This window comes from Plectropomus leopardus, chromosome 2 (genome assembly GCF_026936395.1).
Source record: "Plectropomus leopardus strain MGB_pleo_1.0 chromosome 2, ASM2693639v1, whole genome shotgun sequence".
In the NCBI taxonomy this organism is placed as follows: domain Eukaryota; kingdom Metazoa; phylum Chordata; class Actinopteri; order Perciformes; family Serranidae; genus Plectropomus; species Plectropomus leopardus.
The window spans coordinates 20,503,509-20,524,121 of record NC_142177.1 but is presented as its reverse complement, the minus strand read 5'-3'; the positions used below and the strand labels follow the sequence as shown (position 1 = coordinate 20,524,121).

General features: G+C 37.9%; 1 protein-coding gene across 2 annotated transcripts in view; it reads left to right on the top strand.

The window, feature by feature from the left end:
• The window catches only part of rad18 (RAD18 E3 ubiquitin protein ligase), a 69,811-nt gene that overhangs the window by 13,752 nt on the left and 35,446 nt on the right, over positions 1-20,613 (top strand). For both annotated transcript variants that reach the window (XM_088087721.1, XM_042504288.2), the window contains exons 8-12: positions 651-721; positions 1,608-1,668; positions 6,032-6,163; positions 8,056-8,182; positions 14,931-14,975. In XM_088087721.1, the coding sequence (XP_087943847.1) occupies positions 651-721; positions 1,608-1,668; positions 6,032-6,163; positions 8,056-8,182; positions 14,931-14,975 (436 nt within the window). The remainder of the gene's footprint in view (positions 1-650; positions 722-1,607; positions 1,669-6,031; positions 6,164-8,055; positions 8,183-14,930; positions 14,976-20,613) is intronic.

Sequence of the window (20,613 nt, the reverse complement as noted above, 5' to 3'; positions counted from 1 at the left end):
TTTTTGGAAAATGCATGTGTTTCTGTTGAGACATGCCGGAAAAGCAAAGTTTTCTTCACAAATTTAAGGTAACGCAGCATGACGAATTGATTCACATATGGTCATTGGTGGGTGAAGTATTCCTGCAATGTTTGCAGTCAAGAGTAGATTGACTGATGTAATGTGTGCAACCGCACTTTGTCTTGATGAAATGCATGCATCACATCACTGGAATAACTAAAATTAATTTGATTATGAAAACTCAAAGAAAGTGCTGTGTTAGCACAGTGATGAGGTGTATGTTAAAACTGAGTTGACTCACCCACTGTAATATGTGCTAACACAGTTTTCATTACACAGGGCTCGGAGTTTCACACCAACAAGAAGTGTGCTGAGCAAAAATGTTTTTACATCCACATTTACTTCCAGATGTTTTCTTACACGATGAAATTTTATGTTCTGAATCTTTTGTTTTAGTGATGAACATATAAGATGTATGTTCACATTTGATCTTACAGGTTGTTGTTTTCTTAACTGACATCCCCGGGAATGCCTCCATTTTGAACAGCAACGTCATGGGTCAATGTCTTTTATGTTTTTGATAGCACAATATAACAGGCAATATTTGTGATCTCAAGAGTTATAAAGATTTGTATTCCCTCTGTCGACAGCTGAAGATATTGCCAAAGAACTGGAGGCCAATGAGAAGATCAGAAATCAGCTGCAGGGGAAATCCAAACCTGTGAGTATAAAAGTAATTGCTTCATGGGATATCTTTTGGGCTTGAATTGTAGTATTATGTTTCTTCTTAAAGGTCCAGTGTGTAGAATTTGGGGGATATTGGCAGAAATTGAATTCCTGAATATGTTCTCTTAAGGATATAATAACCTGAAAATAAGCACTGTTGTGTCCCTACATCCTATAATCAGCTATTTATATCTAAAAATGGAGCATTTCCTTGTTTGAGGAGATCTCTATGTTGCATTACCGTGTTTCTACAGTAACCCAAAACGGACAAACCAAACACTGGCTCCACCTTGCGTTTTTCACGTCAGCCAGCGTGGTTAGCAGTTCCTCCACAACAAGCTGATCAGCGTTTAAAAACAGCCAATTTTAAGATGAAGCTGCTTTAATTAGTGTTTTTACAGACTGAGATTATCGAGTCCATTTGTTTTGGAGAGGAAGATACCTCTGTGGATAATCCAGTGTAAACCTCCTGAAAGTATAGGTCTTAAGTTATTGGAGAAAAAAGATGACCACACAATACACAATTAGGTATTTGTAGACAAGCCTTTCACAGCAACATGTCAACCAGTGTTGAAGATACACTGATTTGTAACGTAAAAGTTTTTAGTGTTTTTAATCCCCTGTTCTGTTTGTTATGGAGAGGAAGAGACCCGAATACTGAAGGGATTCCAGCAAGGAAGTTTTAGCTGGTTGCAACCTGCAGTTCACTGCTAGAAGCTACCAAATCCCCCTAAAGCTTACACTCTTCACCTTGAAATTTACCTGAGTTGTGAGGGAAGTTGAGAATCACACAGGGAAGTTGCTTTGCAAATATTGTATTTTTGTTTTCATTGAATCTTAATACGGATGTACATGTTCTTGCCAATTCAAATCTCTTGCAGGTGATGGTTTTTGCAAAGAATCAGTCTGAGAAGGAGATTGATGAGATGCATTCAAATTACAGTAAGTAATTTTTTCAGGTCACTTTCACTATTAATCCTTTTAGACCTCCTCTGTCTGACTCAATGAGCTGGCAGCCAGTGCCAATAAAGGTCAACTGATGAAATTGTTTTGCGTAACTTTATATCATCCGTCAAAAGGTTAATATGAAGACATACCGTCTGTGCCTGTATGTGATGAAATAACTAGTCAGAATTTAGCATTTGTAGTAGCTGTAGGATAAGCAAACTAACCACTCAAATTCACTCACTGTCAGATGGTTTAAAAAATAGATCAAAGTGCAATATAATATCAAAATGCTTTTTTTTCCAGTTGTACAAAAACAACTAAAAGCACAAATGAAATTCTGTCCTCCTGGGAGCAACATAAATAAATAACATCAACTCAATTGCTGCCAGTAAAATCATAACATCAATCCTCATTTTCCCTCAGAAAGACAAAAAGGACACATTTTATGATGTTCATCTCTGTTAAATTACAAAGTCAAAAACTTGGATATCATACATTCATTTCATCTCTGAGAAAATGGTATGACCCTCTGTGCCTTCTAGCTGAATGGCCAAACTGTGTGATTCAGTTATAAAAGTGTAAAAATGCTGTCAACTATAGAAAAAACCCCACATCAGACAAGAAGAAATGCAAAATGTTATCTCGAAAAGATGGGCCACTTCTTTCTAAGGTATAAATTTGTTTTTATACTCTAGTCGAAATGACCAATTTTGTGTTCACTTAAGTGTTTGTAATGTTGCTTTCTCCTTTTTTACTGACACCATATATTTCATAGCACTTAAAAACTAATACTGGGAAACACTTTGGTGAAATTTTCCATTTGGCTAGAGTGGCACACACTTCTGCTTTTGGCTCCTTTGTCGAATCCTCCTGTTGTAGTGAAGTGCAGCTGTGAATCAGTTTAAAGACAAATCTCGTCATGGCGCCTGGTGGCTCAGTGGATAGAGCGGCGCCCCATATACAGCGGTTGTATCCTTGCCGCAGCGGCCGTGGTTTCGATTCCGGCCTCGACCTTTTGCTGCATATTGCCCCTCCCCCCTCCTCCTTCTTCCACGCATAAACTGTCCTGTCCATTAAAGGCAATAAAAGCCCAAAAAATTTTTCAAAAAAACCCCCCCAAAAAAAACAAGGCTCGTCAGTATAAACAGGCAGTGAAACACTCAATCAATTGGGGAAAGGCAAAATGGCTAGAAAATAACTTTTAACTTGTGTACTTTTTTTGTACTGTATATCTCAATGTCTCAGGTGTGTCTGTACAAACATGTTGCACGATTCAAATCTACCATTTATTTCACTAACTCCATTTACCTACAGCAATGTCTTTAAACTTCATTCCCTCTTCTTGTATTTCATTTTCCTTTCATTTCCTTTAAAGAAGTAAACCTAGCATTACACTCACACTCACACTCACACTCACACTCACACTCAAACTCACACCCATGAGATGTGAACAGAAATTGAAAGCAGCACCTTAGATTTAAGATCAGGGTTTCCCTCAAGATTTTTTTCGCCCCAGAGGTAGAAAGCATTGAAATCTTAACTTTGTTCTTTTTCTGTGAAGGTTTGTTTTATTCCATGAAAATGATTTTATTTCTTCTTACGTTAGTGGAGGCGTTTTTTATTTTAGGTTGGGCAGCCCACCACTTCTTTGAAATGCAGTTGCAAATCCAGTTTGATGGTTGCGATCATCTGTTAGAATACCTCAAACTATCGAATAGCAAAACTCTCCCTGAGTTACCGCCAGCAGGTCAATGCAGGACACAAACTCAGCCACAGAAGATATTTAAAGTCTTAAAAGTAGATATTTTAAAAGTTGACTTGAAAAATGGCTTAGAATTAAATACGCTTCGGGCATCCTGATGCGAGCCAGTGAATACAGTTTTCCAAAGCATAAGTTTTAAGATCATTTTGTTTATTATTTTTTCATTTCAAGGCAGCTAGTTCAGTAGGAATATCCACTAGAAGCTTTCCTTGAGTGGTAATTATATTTTTGTCAAATTTGAGTAATTGTTCCATGGTAATGTAGTGGAAGTGGAGAAGTAGAGACTGTTCTTCTGGAAACTGAAGAGGAAATACTCACCAGTGTGCATACTTTTGTGTCTCTGACAAAATCATTAAGATTTTGCATATTCAGTGTGATGCCCAGCCAATATCTCACTCTTACTTTATTCAGTCAAGAAGCCCTCCATTAGGAGCCAGCCTCATGTACCCTCCAGGGCATATCACCAGCCCCAGAAACAGCAGCATTGCTGTTTCTTCAGTGAGTTATTCAGCAGTCAGCTTTGGAATGAAAATGTAAAACTGATGAGGGTTTATCCCTCAGTGTAAATAACACTGAAGACTTTTTTATTATGATTCGTAGTGTTACTTTGCTATTTAAGACTTTTCCATTTGCGATGAGCGCATAGATAATTACTCAAAGACATACAGATGCACAGAAATCCAGACCATGTCTGGGTTTTTTTTCTCAGGGCACAGGTCAAACAAAAACAGTAGCATCGCAGAACATTATCAAAGTTGTGTTGTCATGGCTGGACAAGTTAAAAAGCTTGTTTGAAAATAACAGCATGGTTAACTTTAAAAGTGGTTGAAAAATGGATGTGACTCACAGGAGGTAGATTCTATAAATAGCTGTACTGCTGTGATAACCTTGATTTATCAGAGGAGGATGTGGATGACTCACTCTGACATCTTTGGGAATGGTGAATGAGCAGACAAGAAGGTGAAAGCAGCACGCACCGAATCCACTGGATGCTGATAGCATTCAATGTGACATATTCTTTTAGTGCTAACACAATCAAAAGTTGATTATTCAGAAAACATTCTTTTAACCCACAACAACAGAAAGGAAATCAGAAAATCCTGCTTTGTAAACCAGATTGATCTGTGTATGAGCCTACCAGCTGAAAACAATGATGTGAGTGAAGTTATATCCTCAATGGCCACTGTCGTAATTTATCCACTATCTCGCAGTGTTAAAAATGCAAAAACCAATTACCTTTTTTTGGAATTAATTGCAAATTGATGTGTGCTGATACCTCCCTTATGTCTGTGAATTTAACTGCATTTAGGTGCATGAGATGTTACCATAACTTGTAACTCAAAAGATGCAGAACTCAATTTAGTCCTTCCAAGCTTGCACACTAAAAACAAACAAACAAACAAACAAACAAACAAAGTACATTTACACCCATGGTTAATTTTGATAATGCTAATGTTAATTTTTGCTAGTGAAAAAGAGGCTTAAATCTATCAGAACAAAATTTACTCACCAGAAAAACGGAACATCTGACTACTTTGAGGTACTTTTTTAGGTGAGGTGAGTTATTTAAAAATTCACTCCCTGTACAATTGTCATAATCAGGGAATTAAGCTATAGAGACCAAAACAGTTTTTGTACTAGGCTGTAAGCATGTTTACTTCCGCTCTATGTTGAGCATTTTAACATGGGGGTGCATGGGAACTGACTCACTTCTGGAGCCAGCCACAAGTGACCGTTTGAAGAAGTTCAGTTTTTTGCAAATCTGTGGTAGTTTTAATTTTCAGCCCCATTAGTTGCTGCAGCTTGATTTGAAGTCACATCTTAGTCAAATGTGTAATTTTTGCTAATGTAAAGCTCAGTAAAGCTGATTCATCTTTATGTGAGAATAAAGGAATCGTTTGCTCATTAAGACCTTGTGACTTGTTGGAGGAAGCAGAGTTGTTCAGTGTGGAAATCAGTGTTGAGGTGTTTATTCTGGTGTCTCTCTGTCAGTTCTGTCTATTTTTTTCCTGTCTTTGCTTATATGAACATCACAGATTTGCAGATGCTTATGTGGAAAGTGATTTAATCCTTCACTTTTGGATCAGTGCCAAAACCTAACTTTCTTTTGCCTATGCCCATTCACAGTCTGTTATTATAATGTCTTTTAAATGACTGTTTGGTCTCCACCACAGTAGTAAAAAGACTTTGTTGCTGCAGTGATCTCATCTTGGAGCTTGTATCTGTGGTGTTTCGCTTCAAATACAGAAGCTAATAAATAAAACCTTGTGCTTTGCCCAACTCTATTCAGCCTTTCAAGGTTGAACTTGTCATATCCAAGTCCAAATATGAATCCGATTGGCTTGATGTGTTCCAGATATTGTCGTCTCTCAAAGAAAAACGAGCCTGCATTCATTATAAATATTAATGTATGTGCTGTAAGGTGGTGTGTTTGAGGATGGGCATTTGTTTATATAATTTGTCTGTGATGCATCACTGGATGGGCTGTCGACCTTAAGGCATTAGCATCTCTGTGACCCTAACCTCAAACAATAAGATGTATATTCTGCCCTTCTTTAACTTTTCCACATGCCATATATTCTATTTTGCCTGCAGGGAAGCAGCACAGCAGTGACTTTTCCCGGCTGATTGCCCAAGTTCGGGGTCGCCTAGAGACCACCAGTCAGCCTTGTATTAAACAGGAAGTCATTGTGGGAGGAGAGGATGCACAAATAACACACTCTGCAGGTACGACAACACTCATTACCTTTTTCAAAGAATGAAATACACCGTAGCCACAGGAGATTTTTAACATTTCCTGTACCCTTTAGCATAAGTCCCTTCATCCCCATGGGAATGCCATTGATTTCTTTGTGGCAAAGCAGTTTTTTTTCTCACAATATACAAAATGAGCCACTTGATGCAGTGGTTCTGACTCCCTGCTGGTTGTGTGTGAATATGCACTCAACTTATTGTTCTGTCCCTTTCAAATTCACAACATGTATCTATTGATCAGCGCATCAGGCAAGGATGGATAAGATGCATCAATAGCGTTTATGTATTTTCATGTGTTTTGGGAACAGTGGAGAACGATTTATAAAATGTTAAAGAGGAAGTGCAGGGATGGTGAAAAAAGTTAGTAACCTACAGCTTTTGTATTATTCTATTTTTTGGTAATTTACAACCACATTTTTAAGTCTTTGACATCAGTAATATTTTTTCCATATAATTAGTAATTCAGATTCATACTCTATTTGTCCTCTATAGAGAATGATTTGTAAAGACTCAGAGTTGCCCATAACGTCAGTGTTTTGGTTCACGCTCACCACTGTCGTAGCAGTATTATCAGCCGCAGCAGGCAGCTCTTTGCAGTGAAAAAGCTCTTAAAACCAACTGCTCAGCACCAAACATAGTCAAGTCAAGTCAATTTTATTTATAAAGCCCATTATCACAAAACACGGTCTGCCTCAGAAGGCTTTACAGCATACGACATCCCTCTGCCCTTAGACCCTCACATCACCTAAGGAAAAACTCATAGTGGAGCATTTAGCAATGGAAGAGCCAGATATTTCCTTCGGGAGTTAGTAAAGCCCAAAACAGAAGTAAAAGAGAAGGAATCTTGGACTTAGGGCTCATTCATGCCCCATTTCTGTGCAAAAACAGCTACATCCGTTTCAAATGGTTAAAATGTCTGTGCCCTCATGCTTTCATGCGTCTTTTATAGTAGCATAGAAACAGCTAATAGATGGCACTAGAGGGCCGAGTCAAATGTTTACATTGACAGTGACTGCAACAAAGGAGGAAATGTTTGAGGAGGTTGTAATAATGTCCGTTTAATGGAGTCAGTGTTATTGACGGCGCTGGAATTCCAGGCTATTAAATACATTGTGACATATGGCCAGAGATTTCTTTTCACTATATTTTGATTTGTTCGGTTCCAACGTTTTTTAAATTTCTTTGTCGTCTCCTACATTCGTCTCTTTGTTAAACTATGCTACACTGCCCCCACATTCTCTGGTGGCGCTGCTCCGCTTCGTCCATATCCATAAACTTTCTGAAAACATGCACAAGTACAGATGAAATGAATGCAGAGTCAGGACAGAAGGCTCCATCCGTGCCCTCAAATTCACCAGGTGGCCAGAGGCACAACACGAATGAATGATCCTGTTGCACTTTAACAGCTGGAACTGTAAAACAAGTTCACCGCATAAACTTAAAAGGTGATGATATGTTAATGTTGTGTTCACAAATTGTTTTCGCTGCCCCCTGGTGGCATAGAAAATCAGTTGCTGCAGGTTTTAATTAAGTGGGATTTACACTAGATGATTTAATTAATGTGGTTGCATGGTGCTAATTTGTATGCAAAATACAAATGAAAAGAAAACACAGAAACTGCATGACATAGTCTCCTGTATGAGAGGCGAGGTATATATTATGGTACCAACATAACCATAAGAGCATGACCGTAAGAGCAGATTCTCTTACCATTGAGAATATTTGACAATCTGGTGTCCAAAGAACATTAAGATGTCAGGTTCACTGTAATCACACCGCTTTTGACAGGTTATTTCTCCACTGTTCTCCCCCACAGTGTCTGACACAATGATATATCGATATATATATATTTTTGCCTCCTCTAGATCATGTTGCAGAAGCAAAAAGCCGCTCAGTGATTAAGGTGGAAGACAGAGAATCTGATGATGACCTGTCTGCAAGAGGGATTAAATTGTCATCCAGCCCCACTTACAGCGATGTCTCCATCAGCAGGTGAGCCCATACAGTCAACACATGCTGATTCACTCACAGTAGGTGACTCCCTCAGGCTTGCTACAGAGGGTCAGTCCTTTTTATGATACCGAAAATAGAGATCTTTGTTTGTATTACTTTTCTACAGTTTGAATGTGTCTTAAGTGTAAGTTCACAGTGATTATGATAAGATAGGGACTAAACCTGATATGTTTAAAAAAGGCGGTGCTTGCTCTTGTAGCTCTAAAAATTCATAAATCCTAAAGCATATTAGTGACTTCTTTAATTTCAGTAATCTGATAGCAATTACTTCCAAACTCCTTGTGTGGCATTCACAGGACAGCATTTTTATAATATGTGGTTGATTTCATATTTGATTTGCATTTCTTATAAACTCCATAATGGTAATGTCAGTTATTGTGGTAACCTAATTGTAGTCAATTGGCTTCAGATGTAAACACGTCAGGGAAAAAGGAGATGTCTCGCTTTGCATAAAGTCTCCAATAGCTTGTTTGTATCCTTTTATTACTCAGAAGAACATATGGCCCAACACCTAATAGTTAAAATATATCTTCAGATCAAACTTTGTACTTGTAAAAAAGGCTATATGCAAAGGTATCAATAAAACCCATAAACTACAAAAATGCAGTGTAGCAGTATGCTAAATATACAATCACATCACATAGTGATGCTGCACATTGAAATACAATATTGTATCTTGTAGTACTTTCAAAATTCGTTAAGTCTTTAAAAAAGCCCATCGCTCATAAAGCTGGTAACAAGTAAACTAGGAGAAGAGGAACAATATAGTGACATTCAAATTATCATCTAGGGGTGCACAATAATATCGGCATGTCATCGGTACCGGCCTGATATGACAAACCTAAATATATATATATGTGTGTGTGTGTGTGTGTGTGTGTGTGTGTGTGTGTGTGTGTGTGTGTATATATATATATATATATATATACATATATATATATATATATATATATATATATATATATATATATATATATATATATATATATATATATATATATATATATATATATATATATATACATATATATGATTTTTTAACATCCACCCTATGTTGAAGTATTTTTCTTATTTTGCACAATGAATGAATATTACATTGAAAAGCACCATATTTGTTTCCATCTGTTGGTGGGCCTTCATGATAAGAGTATGCATAATATGATGTTAATTCCACTTCAGAAGACGCTTGATGAAGAGATTTGGTGAGGAAAAAGTGGATATATGGGTATCGGTTGTGGGCCATATATTGGTATATTGGATATCGACAAAAAAATCCAATATCCTGCATCCCAGTTATCAGCCAGTCCTTTTTTAGATGAAAGTATGTTTTGTTTTGTCAAAGCTGTGTGGCTTCACTTGGGACAACAAATATAGACTGACATTGTACCTCCTTTAAATTAAATTGCATTTTTTGACATATCCACATATACAGACATCCATTAAACATCAAATTGGCACTCACATATTTACTATCAAAATGTTTGTCACTCACGTCAGATCTAAAAATTTGTTTCCTAAAGAATGAAATGACAGTATAGGCACTCTTACTGATGCTGTCTTTCTAATGACACTACATCCATGTTAAAAAATGAATGAATGCAACTGAATTATATACAGTATAAAATACACAGGATTTATGTTTTAGCCTTGTAGATTCTCAGCAGGAGTAGTTATTACTTGCTTTCGCACCACATAGGCCTTACACATCTTCTTTCAGCCTTTATATCCCCTCCTGTTGTTATACTGCAAGGAGGTGGATTGTGCCTATTGTCAGAATAATTTGTAGCATTTACATCTGATACTTTTTTTTTTTTTTTACAAAGAGTTTCTAAACCTTAAAGCAAAGCTGATCATTAACTTTGTCTCGGGTCTTGTTTTACCCCTAATCAAGTATGAAGAGCATTAGTGTAAAATCATGTAGGTGTGCAGCCAGAGCTCAGCTTTGAATATAATTACAAACTGCAAAGAAGACTAAATAAAGCCTGAAGCAGCTTCACATCTGGGCCCAGAAACCCGGACAAGCTGCTTCTTTACACTATAAAAATCTGAGAACACTGTCCAGACAACTCATACTCCCTGAATTTCACATAGAGCCCCTATGAAGTTAGTCAGAACAGAGGTTGTGACTTTTGATCCAAATATCTGCACACTTTTCTGCCCTCTTTGACCTTTGATGGTGATTTGGCTTCGCTCTTGGCACTCTGTGTGTACTTACAGTTGATTTAAGTGCATATTGCAGGAATCAAATATGACTCACTTTTAAAAGTCAGAAATAGTCAAGGATCAAGCCCTGCAACATCAATGTGGCCCAAGAGACGACCCTTCCTTGCCCTGATAGAAGCCTTGAGAAGGTCAGGGGGAATTAAGTTGTTGCAGCACATCTGTGTCCATCGCCTCAGGTATTACCAGTTAATTAGTCCCCCTCGGCACACTGTAGCTGTGACAGTGACATGGTCTTCATTGTGAAAGCTGGATGAACAAATAGAAGTTAGAGATGAAAAGCTTCTCCCTAATGGTGATTACATTCAGCATCTTTCATACTTTTTTAATCAAATAATTTTTTGATTGCGTTTGTGGATGGAGTTCTTTTTAAGGAATAAAGAATGTTTTCAACATCTAAAACCAGCTATGATGAGCTTACTTTCCTTTAATGTTCTCTGTGAAGTCTACTGATACTGGATGCATCATCGTAGTTTATGTTTTTCATATATGCATGCCAGTTTACAAAAGATTGAATCTGTCCTTAATAATTTGTACTTAATTGATGCGAAATAGCTGGCTGTGTAACACTGATCATAGGCTCTCTCTTCTGCCCTTATGTTGAGGGATTCATGACAACTTTCTTTATGGTGGCTCAGTGTCAACCCTCTCTTTATATCACTGAGGATGTCCTGCTGTATTAACCTGCATGTTCTGCAGTAAATATTGCATTAGAAGAACATGTGATTCACCACATATCCTGTTGTTTCTCTGTTGCCTAGTCAAGCAAAACCTTATATTTTCATCTACTTTTTGGCTAATTATCTGTCAGGCCTGGTGCTATCACTGTTTTGCACTTATTTAAGCATGCAATGCAGGGATATTCCCAAGGACAATTTTAAGGAGCATATTATTAATATATTTTGCAATTTGTGTGTTGAAAATTGTATGGCAATTAGCATGTAAAGCTCTACTATGTTTTTAATTGCTGGGGCAGCAACTTTAATTTGATGTGTTTTTATTCTGCAGTTTGCTTATTTTAGTCCCTATTCCAGGTAATTTTTCATTCTTTCATGCGCAGTCTTTGTCTTGTTACCATTTGTGACATTGTGGAAAGAAATCATGTTTTTACACATATTTTTAAAGTAGAATAACTTTACTTTAATTATGCACTCACAGATGAAAAACTCAAAAAGAGACCATTTTTGTGCATCCTATGCCCCTTGTCAAAGTGTGCTAGGATATTTAAAAATGATTTTTTATGAACGACAATTGTACTAACTTAACTAACTTTAAACGTATCACTTTTAAAAAAGTTATTATCTGTTATGAGTGATGTTTTCCCAGATCTCTCTCTCTCTCTGCTGTTTAAAATGACAAAAAACAATCACAAGAGTGGTGGGGGAGTTACTTTCATATGCAAGTATAATCAAAAAATTGACACATCAATGAATCAAACAATCTAAAAACATCACACAAAAACAAACGCACATGGTTGTAAGGTTGCTAAGCATCATAGCTCACTAACTTTGGATCAGTGCTGATATTAACAGAAGCCATAAACTGTGTGTGCCAGAGGAGTTTTAACAGCCCCAACAGTAGATGAGCATGTGTTGTATAAAATCAAACAAACTACAGAGCACCCTCAAAGCACAAAAAACAAACAAAGTAAAATTAGACAGAATTGTCACTTTGCTTTCTCACGTGTGGAAGGTTTTTTGTTGGGAAAGCTCGCAGAGCATGAATGCATATGAGAAAAGCTACCAGCTTTACAGCACATACGCCAAATTGATTGAACTCAAAGCAACAGATGTGTGGGGTAATTTCTTTTCATCAGTAACAAAACAAATGAACCATTACTGCTTTTTCACAAAAACTCACCTGCTGCTCAGTTCCACAAAATGTCAACAATAGGATTGCCTCCATTGCTTAGTTCTCGAAGCCACTCACGCCCTGTTTTTATACATTTTACTTTCTTTACCTTTGAGAAAGCCTATAATTTATAACTCTGCAGACTCTAAACCAAATGTCAGCTTCATTTTGACCAAAAATGAAAGACTTGCTTAATTTAAACCCATTCTGTATGATCCTGTCACCACCAAACTTAACTTAAAAGTTGATGGGCCTCATGTTCTGTATTTTCATTTGTTATGCATTGGTTCTTAAACAATTCTGCAATACCCTGGGTCACGATGGAAAATGCTGCTATATGTCTTTACTCTTAAAGCTGTAATTGTACTCTGACATCTAAAGAAAAAAACAAACAAAAAATGCTAAAATACCACTTTTTCAGGAATATTGTCAAAGTCTGGTACAAAATACAAGTGCACACAGCATCAGATATATATAACGCTTTTCACTAATGTGGGGAAAGTATAGATTTTCTTCAGGCAGAGGTGAGCCTGGCTTTAGATTCTGGGGAAAGAGAGGGATTAGTAACTTCATTTCTACAATGATAATAATCTACTTTAGGGAAGGAATTTGCAATATCCCTTCAAACACTTCTTCAAATACCTACAAATTAGGGGTTACATTTTAACAGCACTTAACCAGTCATCTTGTAGACCGCCCATGTCTCCTTTGAGAAGGCCGCACTAGATTATCTTCAAGGTCGTGGCCAGCTTTCCTTTTTGAAGATAAATCTCAAGAATCCTCAAACAAAAATAGATTAGCTTTGTCTAGGAATTTAGATGTAGAAACCCCTGGGAATGACTGGAAGAGAGTTTGCCAAGGCGAACAAAGCGTCAACACCAGATTTAAATTCATGCAATTATATGGATTATGCTTACATATATAACTTCCTCCCTCTAACATTGCTTTGATAATAAAAATACTGATTTATTTATTAAGTGTCACTGAGAAGAAGGCACATAACTCCACTGCCTTTGGAGCTGCCCAAAAATTAAATTAATCTAGGAAAATGTCAGACAAACTATTTCTGATATTATCTCTATTGGGTTGCCTGTCTGCCTTCGGGCATTTATCCTTGGAAACTACCACCTGAATTAAGACTGCCAGATGCAAATAAAAAGATGAGGGTAAACACTGTGCTGCAACTGTCTGGAAAAGCACTGACACACAGTTGTATATTAGTCTTTCCAGCTGTTTAGCCATGGAAAAACTGATTAATGACACCAAGGGACTTTTTTTTTTTTTTTTTTACGTATGGGTGGAATTTCTTAAATATCTTGAAAGTCACCTATCAAAATGTCTGCTGATTTTTTGAAAAAGACAGTGTTTAATAATATTCAGCATAACAGCTACAGCATTTTTTTTATGTGTGTGTAGACCCTAATATAGCCCTTTTCCCACTTCCCCACTAACACCTGCTAACATCTGGATTTTGTATTTGATGGCAAAGGTTACAATTGGTATTCACTCTCATGTCAGATGTCTCTGCAGTACTTATGGGAATTTAACGGTTCCAGCTCCAATCGGCAGAGGAACTTAAACACCTGCGTTGAGATGACGGGCCACCAGAAAATACTGCCTGTCTTCATCAAAGCAGAGCTCATAAATTGTTCCAAACAAAGTCAGCATGGAGGTTTAAGGAGACTGAATAAGTCAGATATATTTTGAAAAAAGTTAGCACCTGAACTTTTTCACTGGCCTTCATTGTGATTTCTGTTTATAACCTGTTTTCTGGCTTGTCTGTGACATTAAATGACACTAACCAAAAACTAAAGAAAAAAAACAAAAACAGAAAGGCATACTTCTACGTTGCAGAGCCATGTTCACGGCTCTGGTGTAACGGCAATGGGACAGGAGTCTATTGCCTATTATTAGCTAGTTTTCGGATGTTTAACAACCTGCATACATGCGTTAGATTCAGTGGGAAATGGGTCTATGTGTTGTCCTGGTGTTATTTCTTATAACAAATGAAAAAAAAGGACATATAATTTAAAATGCTTATTTTCAAATGGTTGTTTGATTTTGAAATTCCATGCACTATGTATATTTAATCTCTAAACAGCAAAGGTGGGAACATCTTACAGTGTTGGGAGTTTGGGAAAATGCACATGAATTGAAGTGTAGAGTTTACAGTTCTTAACTTCCAGATCTCACTGACTGACAGCATTTAGGAGAAAAGGACCGGTCTGCTCTTTTTATATGCAAAATGAGTTGTTATAAAGTGTTTTTCTGAGTCATCCTCATGCAAATATAGCCTCTTGGTAGTGTGAAAAATCATATATCCAGATTTGTATTCTTTCTAAAGTGGCATTTTGGAGTCCTCAAGCATACATGTTTTTGATGTTTTATTTATCTTGTCAGAAGTATGGCATTTTCACTAATAGTTGGGTCTAAAGGATGTGTGATGCAGTAAAAGCACCTGCTCATAGGTATTGTTCACTGATTGCAGAGGATCATCACTGATTTAGAAACGGCTTGCTTTCAGGGCAGTTACTCAGCTACAAACCAGAGCACTAAGTTGTTTTTTTTAATTGAAAAAAAAAACTATAGCTTTCAAACTTTTTAAATTATATTTCTTCTTTTTCTTTCTCTCCTCTCTCTCTTTCTTCCATCGCAGTTCCATTTCCGACATCTTTGGTCCAGAGCCGGCCATAAACCCTGAGTAAGTGAATCTACTGTCAATGCTGCTGTCAAGAAAAGTCATGTCATCTTAGTTTTTTACTGCACCGCCCGTCAGTGCCGGGAATGCTACACAGTCTCTTTGCTATTACAAGTAATTGCATATTTGTGATGATGCATAAATTGCTTCTTTCAGAAATGGCATGACACATAAAATCCACATGGGTTAAATTAGTTTCACATGAAGAATAGCTAGTTTAAATAGATTTGCAAATACTTGAGAAGTCTTTTAAAATAATCAAGTGAAAAGGAGAGATTTGAGTTTCAGCTCCGTCTGTTAGGAGCATTGGATTTAAATCCACTTCTTGCAAGCTCATTTTGTGGTACAGCTAATGTTAAAAGATCCTGTGACCTGACATTTTAAGTACTGTACTTATGTTACACCAGTAAACAAAGTTAATGAGGCAGTTTTTGTATTTACACCTCATAGGTAAATATTACAAAAAATCAACTTCCTTCTGTCAGTAAGAGAGGACTGTCACCTTTTCTTTAAGATGTAACGGTAATTAAGGAATTTATTACCGGTGACGAAGCCCAGTGCATTGCGGTTCACAGATTCAAGATGCTTTTAAAGTGGAAGTAGAGGCACACACACACACACACACACACACACACACACACACACACACACACACACACACACACACACACACACACACACACACAAAATCACCATAATCAAGAGCAGACATAATTATAAACTGGTCCTCCAACAAGCAAAAGACCTTCAGTTTGCTTAATGTCAGTTTTGGTCAATTTTGCTTCTGATAGGCTGCTACTCATTAACCTCTCATTAACCAGTTCATTTTTGAGGGAAATAAAAGGTAAAATGTTGTGATATACAAGAGGCCTTCCCTTTTAACGTTAGTGTGGTTTTCAGTTGACACAGTCAGTTTCAGTACTGCATTTCATAGCGCTAACTTATCCATTTTGAGGTGGTGACATTTTAATTATTTGTGATGTAAATGTCTTCCCTTTTATTTTCTGTTGGCTTTGCGGAAAGGTGGCGCCCACGGCCCATCCTCTAGTCTCCACTGCTTAGTTAACCTAAGCCTTGTCTGCGCTGTACTGTGCACCGCAGGGTCACAGGGTTGTTAGCTAGTGGCAGTTCTCGTTCGCCAAAAGCAGGCTGTAGATTTGCAGTGGCCAGAATAAGAGACGAGCCTGTAGCTTGACATTTCTCCCCTGTCATTGCTTCTGACCAAGCTTGGTACTATTTTGTTGAGAGGCACTTAATTTTCACCCGCAAGTCAGAATAAAGAGCAGCTAAGCCTGCGGTAGTGCTGCTTTCATAGATGCTGCTTTTCAATCACTGCTTAAGTTTGTACAGATTGGAAGTTTTGAACAGATTGACCGTAGACTATGTAATATAATGCTTTTACTTGAGTTTTGGAACTTCACTTGTTATCAGAGGCGCAGACAGCACTCAAATAGTGGACGGTTTTTCTTTTAGTTAATGTCCCTTAGCTCCTGGTGATTGTTTACAAAACTTTACATCCCAAGAAAAGATGATTTCATCCAGTTACACTGTTTGTCAGAGTTATTTCAGCAAAAAAACCGAATTGTCCAGGGGTAGTGGTGGTCATATTTCAAACCAGTTAGCTTTACCACTAGCTTTGATGAGCAGGCTGAATACTGAGACTTAACATAAACTGTATTTGGAGGACTACTTTCTGTATTCTGTTTTATCCTCTCTTTTTCTCGATCAGTTTGTTACTGGGCTGTCATCTCTGTCAAATGTTTTTGGCAGTGCAGTAAGACAGAACCACACAGCTCTTCACCCCACAGGACTTGCATAAACAACTGCACTGACCTGGTGCTCATTTACTTGCAAACTGCGCACAAAGGCAGACTATCATTCCTTTAGGTTACAGGAGGTGGTGTTGCATTGTCTATGCAGCATAGCATCTTCTCTCCCTGTCATTTTTGCTGGTAGTGTAGCCTTGTGCAGCTACATGAACCCTTGTCGATATGTGAAGCATTGTCAATTGTTATGCCAACTTATGAGTCTGGACACATATGGATGAATACTATAACTGCAACTTGACTGGTTTGCCAAGGCATACAATGAACAGGTAATAATCCTAGTTTACAACATGGTCACAAACAATATTGTTGGAAGAACAACGCAGATAAAAATGTATAGTGGGAAAATTTATAACGGGAATGTTTTCATGAGTGTCCATGAGTGTCCATCGCCCTCTTCATGTAAATGACCCTTCTTCACCAAGGGATTTTTGTTTTCTTCCGGTTTTGCTGATCCATATAATAGAAACATCATCAGAACGCCCACTTGCTTGCTATAAATTGATTGGACGGTTACCTTCTCTATTACATATCAGCTTAATCAAACATTACACAGACTTTGTACTAGGGAGCTTTCAAGGCAAAGTCCATTCAGTGTCCGATCCAGCTGATTCATACATTTGCATTTTCACATAAAGCTCCTCTGGGTAATGTCAAGATAATTTAAGGTTTACATTGGATGTGTGAAAGGGCCTCTTGTTCTTTTTTTCCATGTCATTATGTGGCACATTACAGTTATAATAAATATTCTTGTGCTGTGCTTTAGGATAACACTCAGGGGAATCTGTTTCAAGGACATTTCACATACAGAAAGCTTTGCTGTCTCACTACTAACATAACAGGCACACTTCTTGTAAAGGCTCTGCTCATCGTCTCTTTCTGAATGACCTTGAGGCCAAAGCATTCTACCAGCGTTCATTCATAATGTCATCCCTCTACACAGCACATTTTCTGTATAGAGTCATAGTACAACAGTACTGTTGGGCCTTGGAATGCCTCATCAACTCAATGGGCCGAAGCCAAGTATATGCTTGTAAAAAGTGTGAGAGTTAATTTTCTGTCGATTGGGCAAGGCTTTATCTCCACCCTCCAGCCTTTGTTAGACTCTGGCAAGGATGACAATGTAACTCTTGATTGTTTTAGTCCTGATCTACGCTCTGCACAGAAGCCAGCTGCCTGCTTACCAGTAATCCACTATACTTAGTTGTCTCCCTATTCTCCCCGCGTGTAGACTTCTGACCCAAATTCCAGAGCTGGAATTTTGTTTTTGCAGTCCATCTAGTTAAGATAAAGAGGCAGAGGACCTTGTCACTAGCTGGAGGGTGATATACATCTGTAGTAATCAGCTAAAGAGACCCCTTCATGTGAAGCTGTAAGTGGTTCCACATGGAAGATACTGTGGTTTCATGCTATCTGAACATTATGGAGGAGACCTCAGTGTCCACCAACACTACATGCTGAGCTGTGGAGCCCACCGGGGCTCACGCAGGAGCTGAGCAATATTGATGTGGTAGTAGGTAATCCATAAGGGTCAAACAGCTTATTTCAAGGCAAGGAGTGCTCAGTCCCAGTGTGTTCCTCTGACAATAACAAGGTCATCATCAGAATGAAACAAGAGAAGTGTAATTGTGTGTTTTCTGTGCCTATTAACTGAAAAAAGCACAGGTTAAATGGTGTAAGAATAAAGGATAAAATACTGTGACTGGAACATTTTCCAGCGGTGGGATGACTTTAAAAAAAAGTGTAAACATGTTTTTGCTGAAAGTAGATTGCATTCAATGTGCCAGAAGATGCACTGTGATTACATCTCATACATTGTAAGGAATGCAAAATGTTTTGTTGAGATCTTTGGCTTTTCTTTTTACTGTAGTGCTCAGAATATATGCTGTGATAATCATATTATTATGTATGTAACAATATTTACCTCAATTTTCAAAATTGCAAGGAAAAATTGTAATCTTCATCACTTTTATTCAAATTACACCGTGTTATAGCTAACAGCAAACTTCTATATTTCCACAGATTGTATGTTCAGTTGTCTTACACTGCGACAGATTTGATATAAAAAAGTGTATGCACTGCCACTGCTACCACTGTTTGTGTCGAGTGCAGAATGACATACTATTATTTCTAAAAACCATATCAGACTGCGCTCTCTCTGTTACAAACCTATGTGACTCCATTCCAAAGTAGCTTTTCTCATGACTTCCTTTTAGACGGGGAGTCATTTTAAGTGAGGCACCTCTAATTTGTTTGGCTGTCTCGCAGTTAGACCATTTCTGCACTCCCATTTCCCACATCACTGCTGTCAGAAGATTGGTTATAAAATGTAGTGGGCTTGTTTTAATATTATTGCAGTATGTTCATATTTTACATGTTGTGTCTGGATGACCTGTGGTCTGTGGCTCCATATTTTTTGTTTTTGTTTCTTCCTGATTTTAGTTCATAGTAGAATTGCAAATGAGGTTGTTGGGTACCCATTTCAATTGAACCAATATCAGTAGCAGTTCCTAGAACTGGAATTTGGTACTGGTATACAACAGAACCTTTTTTAGTACATTACTTTCTCTGCAATAACAAAAATTGACATTTTAAACAAGCTACAGGGCTGATGTTGTAGACTCAAACACAGTTCTGCTCCTCTGCATTTTTAATCATACATAGAACTTATCATCTGTCTCTGTTTGTCTGCTTGTGTGTGCGTGTCTGCTTGTCCAGCAGTGATAGTAGGCTATTACTAAAATGACATAGAAAAGGAAATATATCAGATGCTGAAACTATCCGCCCTGTGATAGTCTGGTGACCTGTCCAGAGTGTACCCCGCCTCCCGCCCAATGACAGCTGGGATTGGCTCCAGCCCCCCTGCAACCCTTGCGAAGACAAGCGGTTACGGAAAATGAATGAATGAATGAAACTATCCTGGCAGATAGGTGCTGCCGTGATAGTTTTTGCTAACTGATAAGCCGACGAAGCAGCTGCAAAGCTCAATTGCCGGCTTGCTGGCTTCCGTGTTTTTGGGCACTTCTGCCTCCGGTCTGAAGTTGACCCTGATGGCTCCACAGAGCTCTGTGGCTGGCATTGCACAGCACTTTGTCTCTTGTCCAAACCCAGTGTTCTCACCAAGCAGCACTCTCAGATGGGGAAATCTGGCACAGATGTTTTTTACATGAGGTAACAGTGCCTCTCTCTTTATTGGTCAACATATCTGATAAGGTGGTTGTCTTGTTTGAATTAACTTGATCAATAAAGTGAGAGCACAGAAGTAATAAGATTTCTCTGTGCTGAAATATTAAATCCTGAAGTGTGACTTAATAAGATTAATAAAACATACAGCATCTGCATCTCAGGTTGATCCTATTTTGGCAAACAGTTGACTTTGTACTTCTACAAATGATACAAGTGTCCCAAAATGGAAACATTTTGTCTGACACAGTGCTGGAGGGACAGGCCCTAAGAGCTCTGTGTTAGCACATGCATTGATTTTTCCTTTTAATTGGACACACAAGGTTATATTTAAGTGATTTTTTTCTGGTGTGAGGAAGCATTTCGTCCATTTTAATGTATTTGCTGGAGGGGTGTCAACTAGCCTGCTGCACAAGATAGAGTCAAAATAATTTTTCGATCACTTCAGCAGCGTGATAATCACGTATGAATGCACTCAGGCTACATTCTGCCTCCATTTCTTGTCAGTTAATTGCAGGCTGCAGAATTTATCTCCTCTTCATTAGTTGGTGAAAGTTAAAGGGCTTTTGGTGTTAGTTGACTGTTTGAACTGCTGGTTCCAATAAGCATTCATTTTAACTTCTCATTTACCA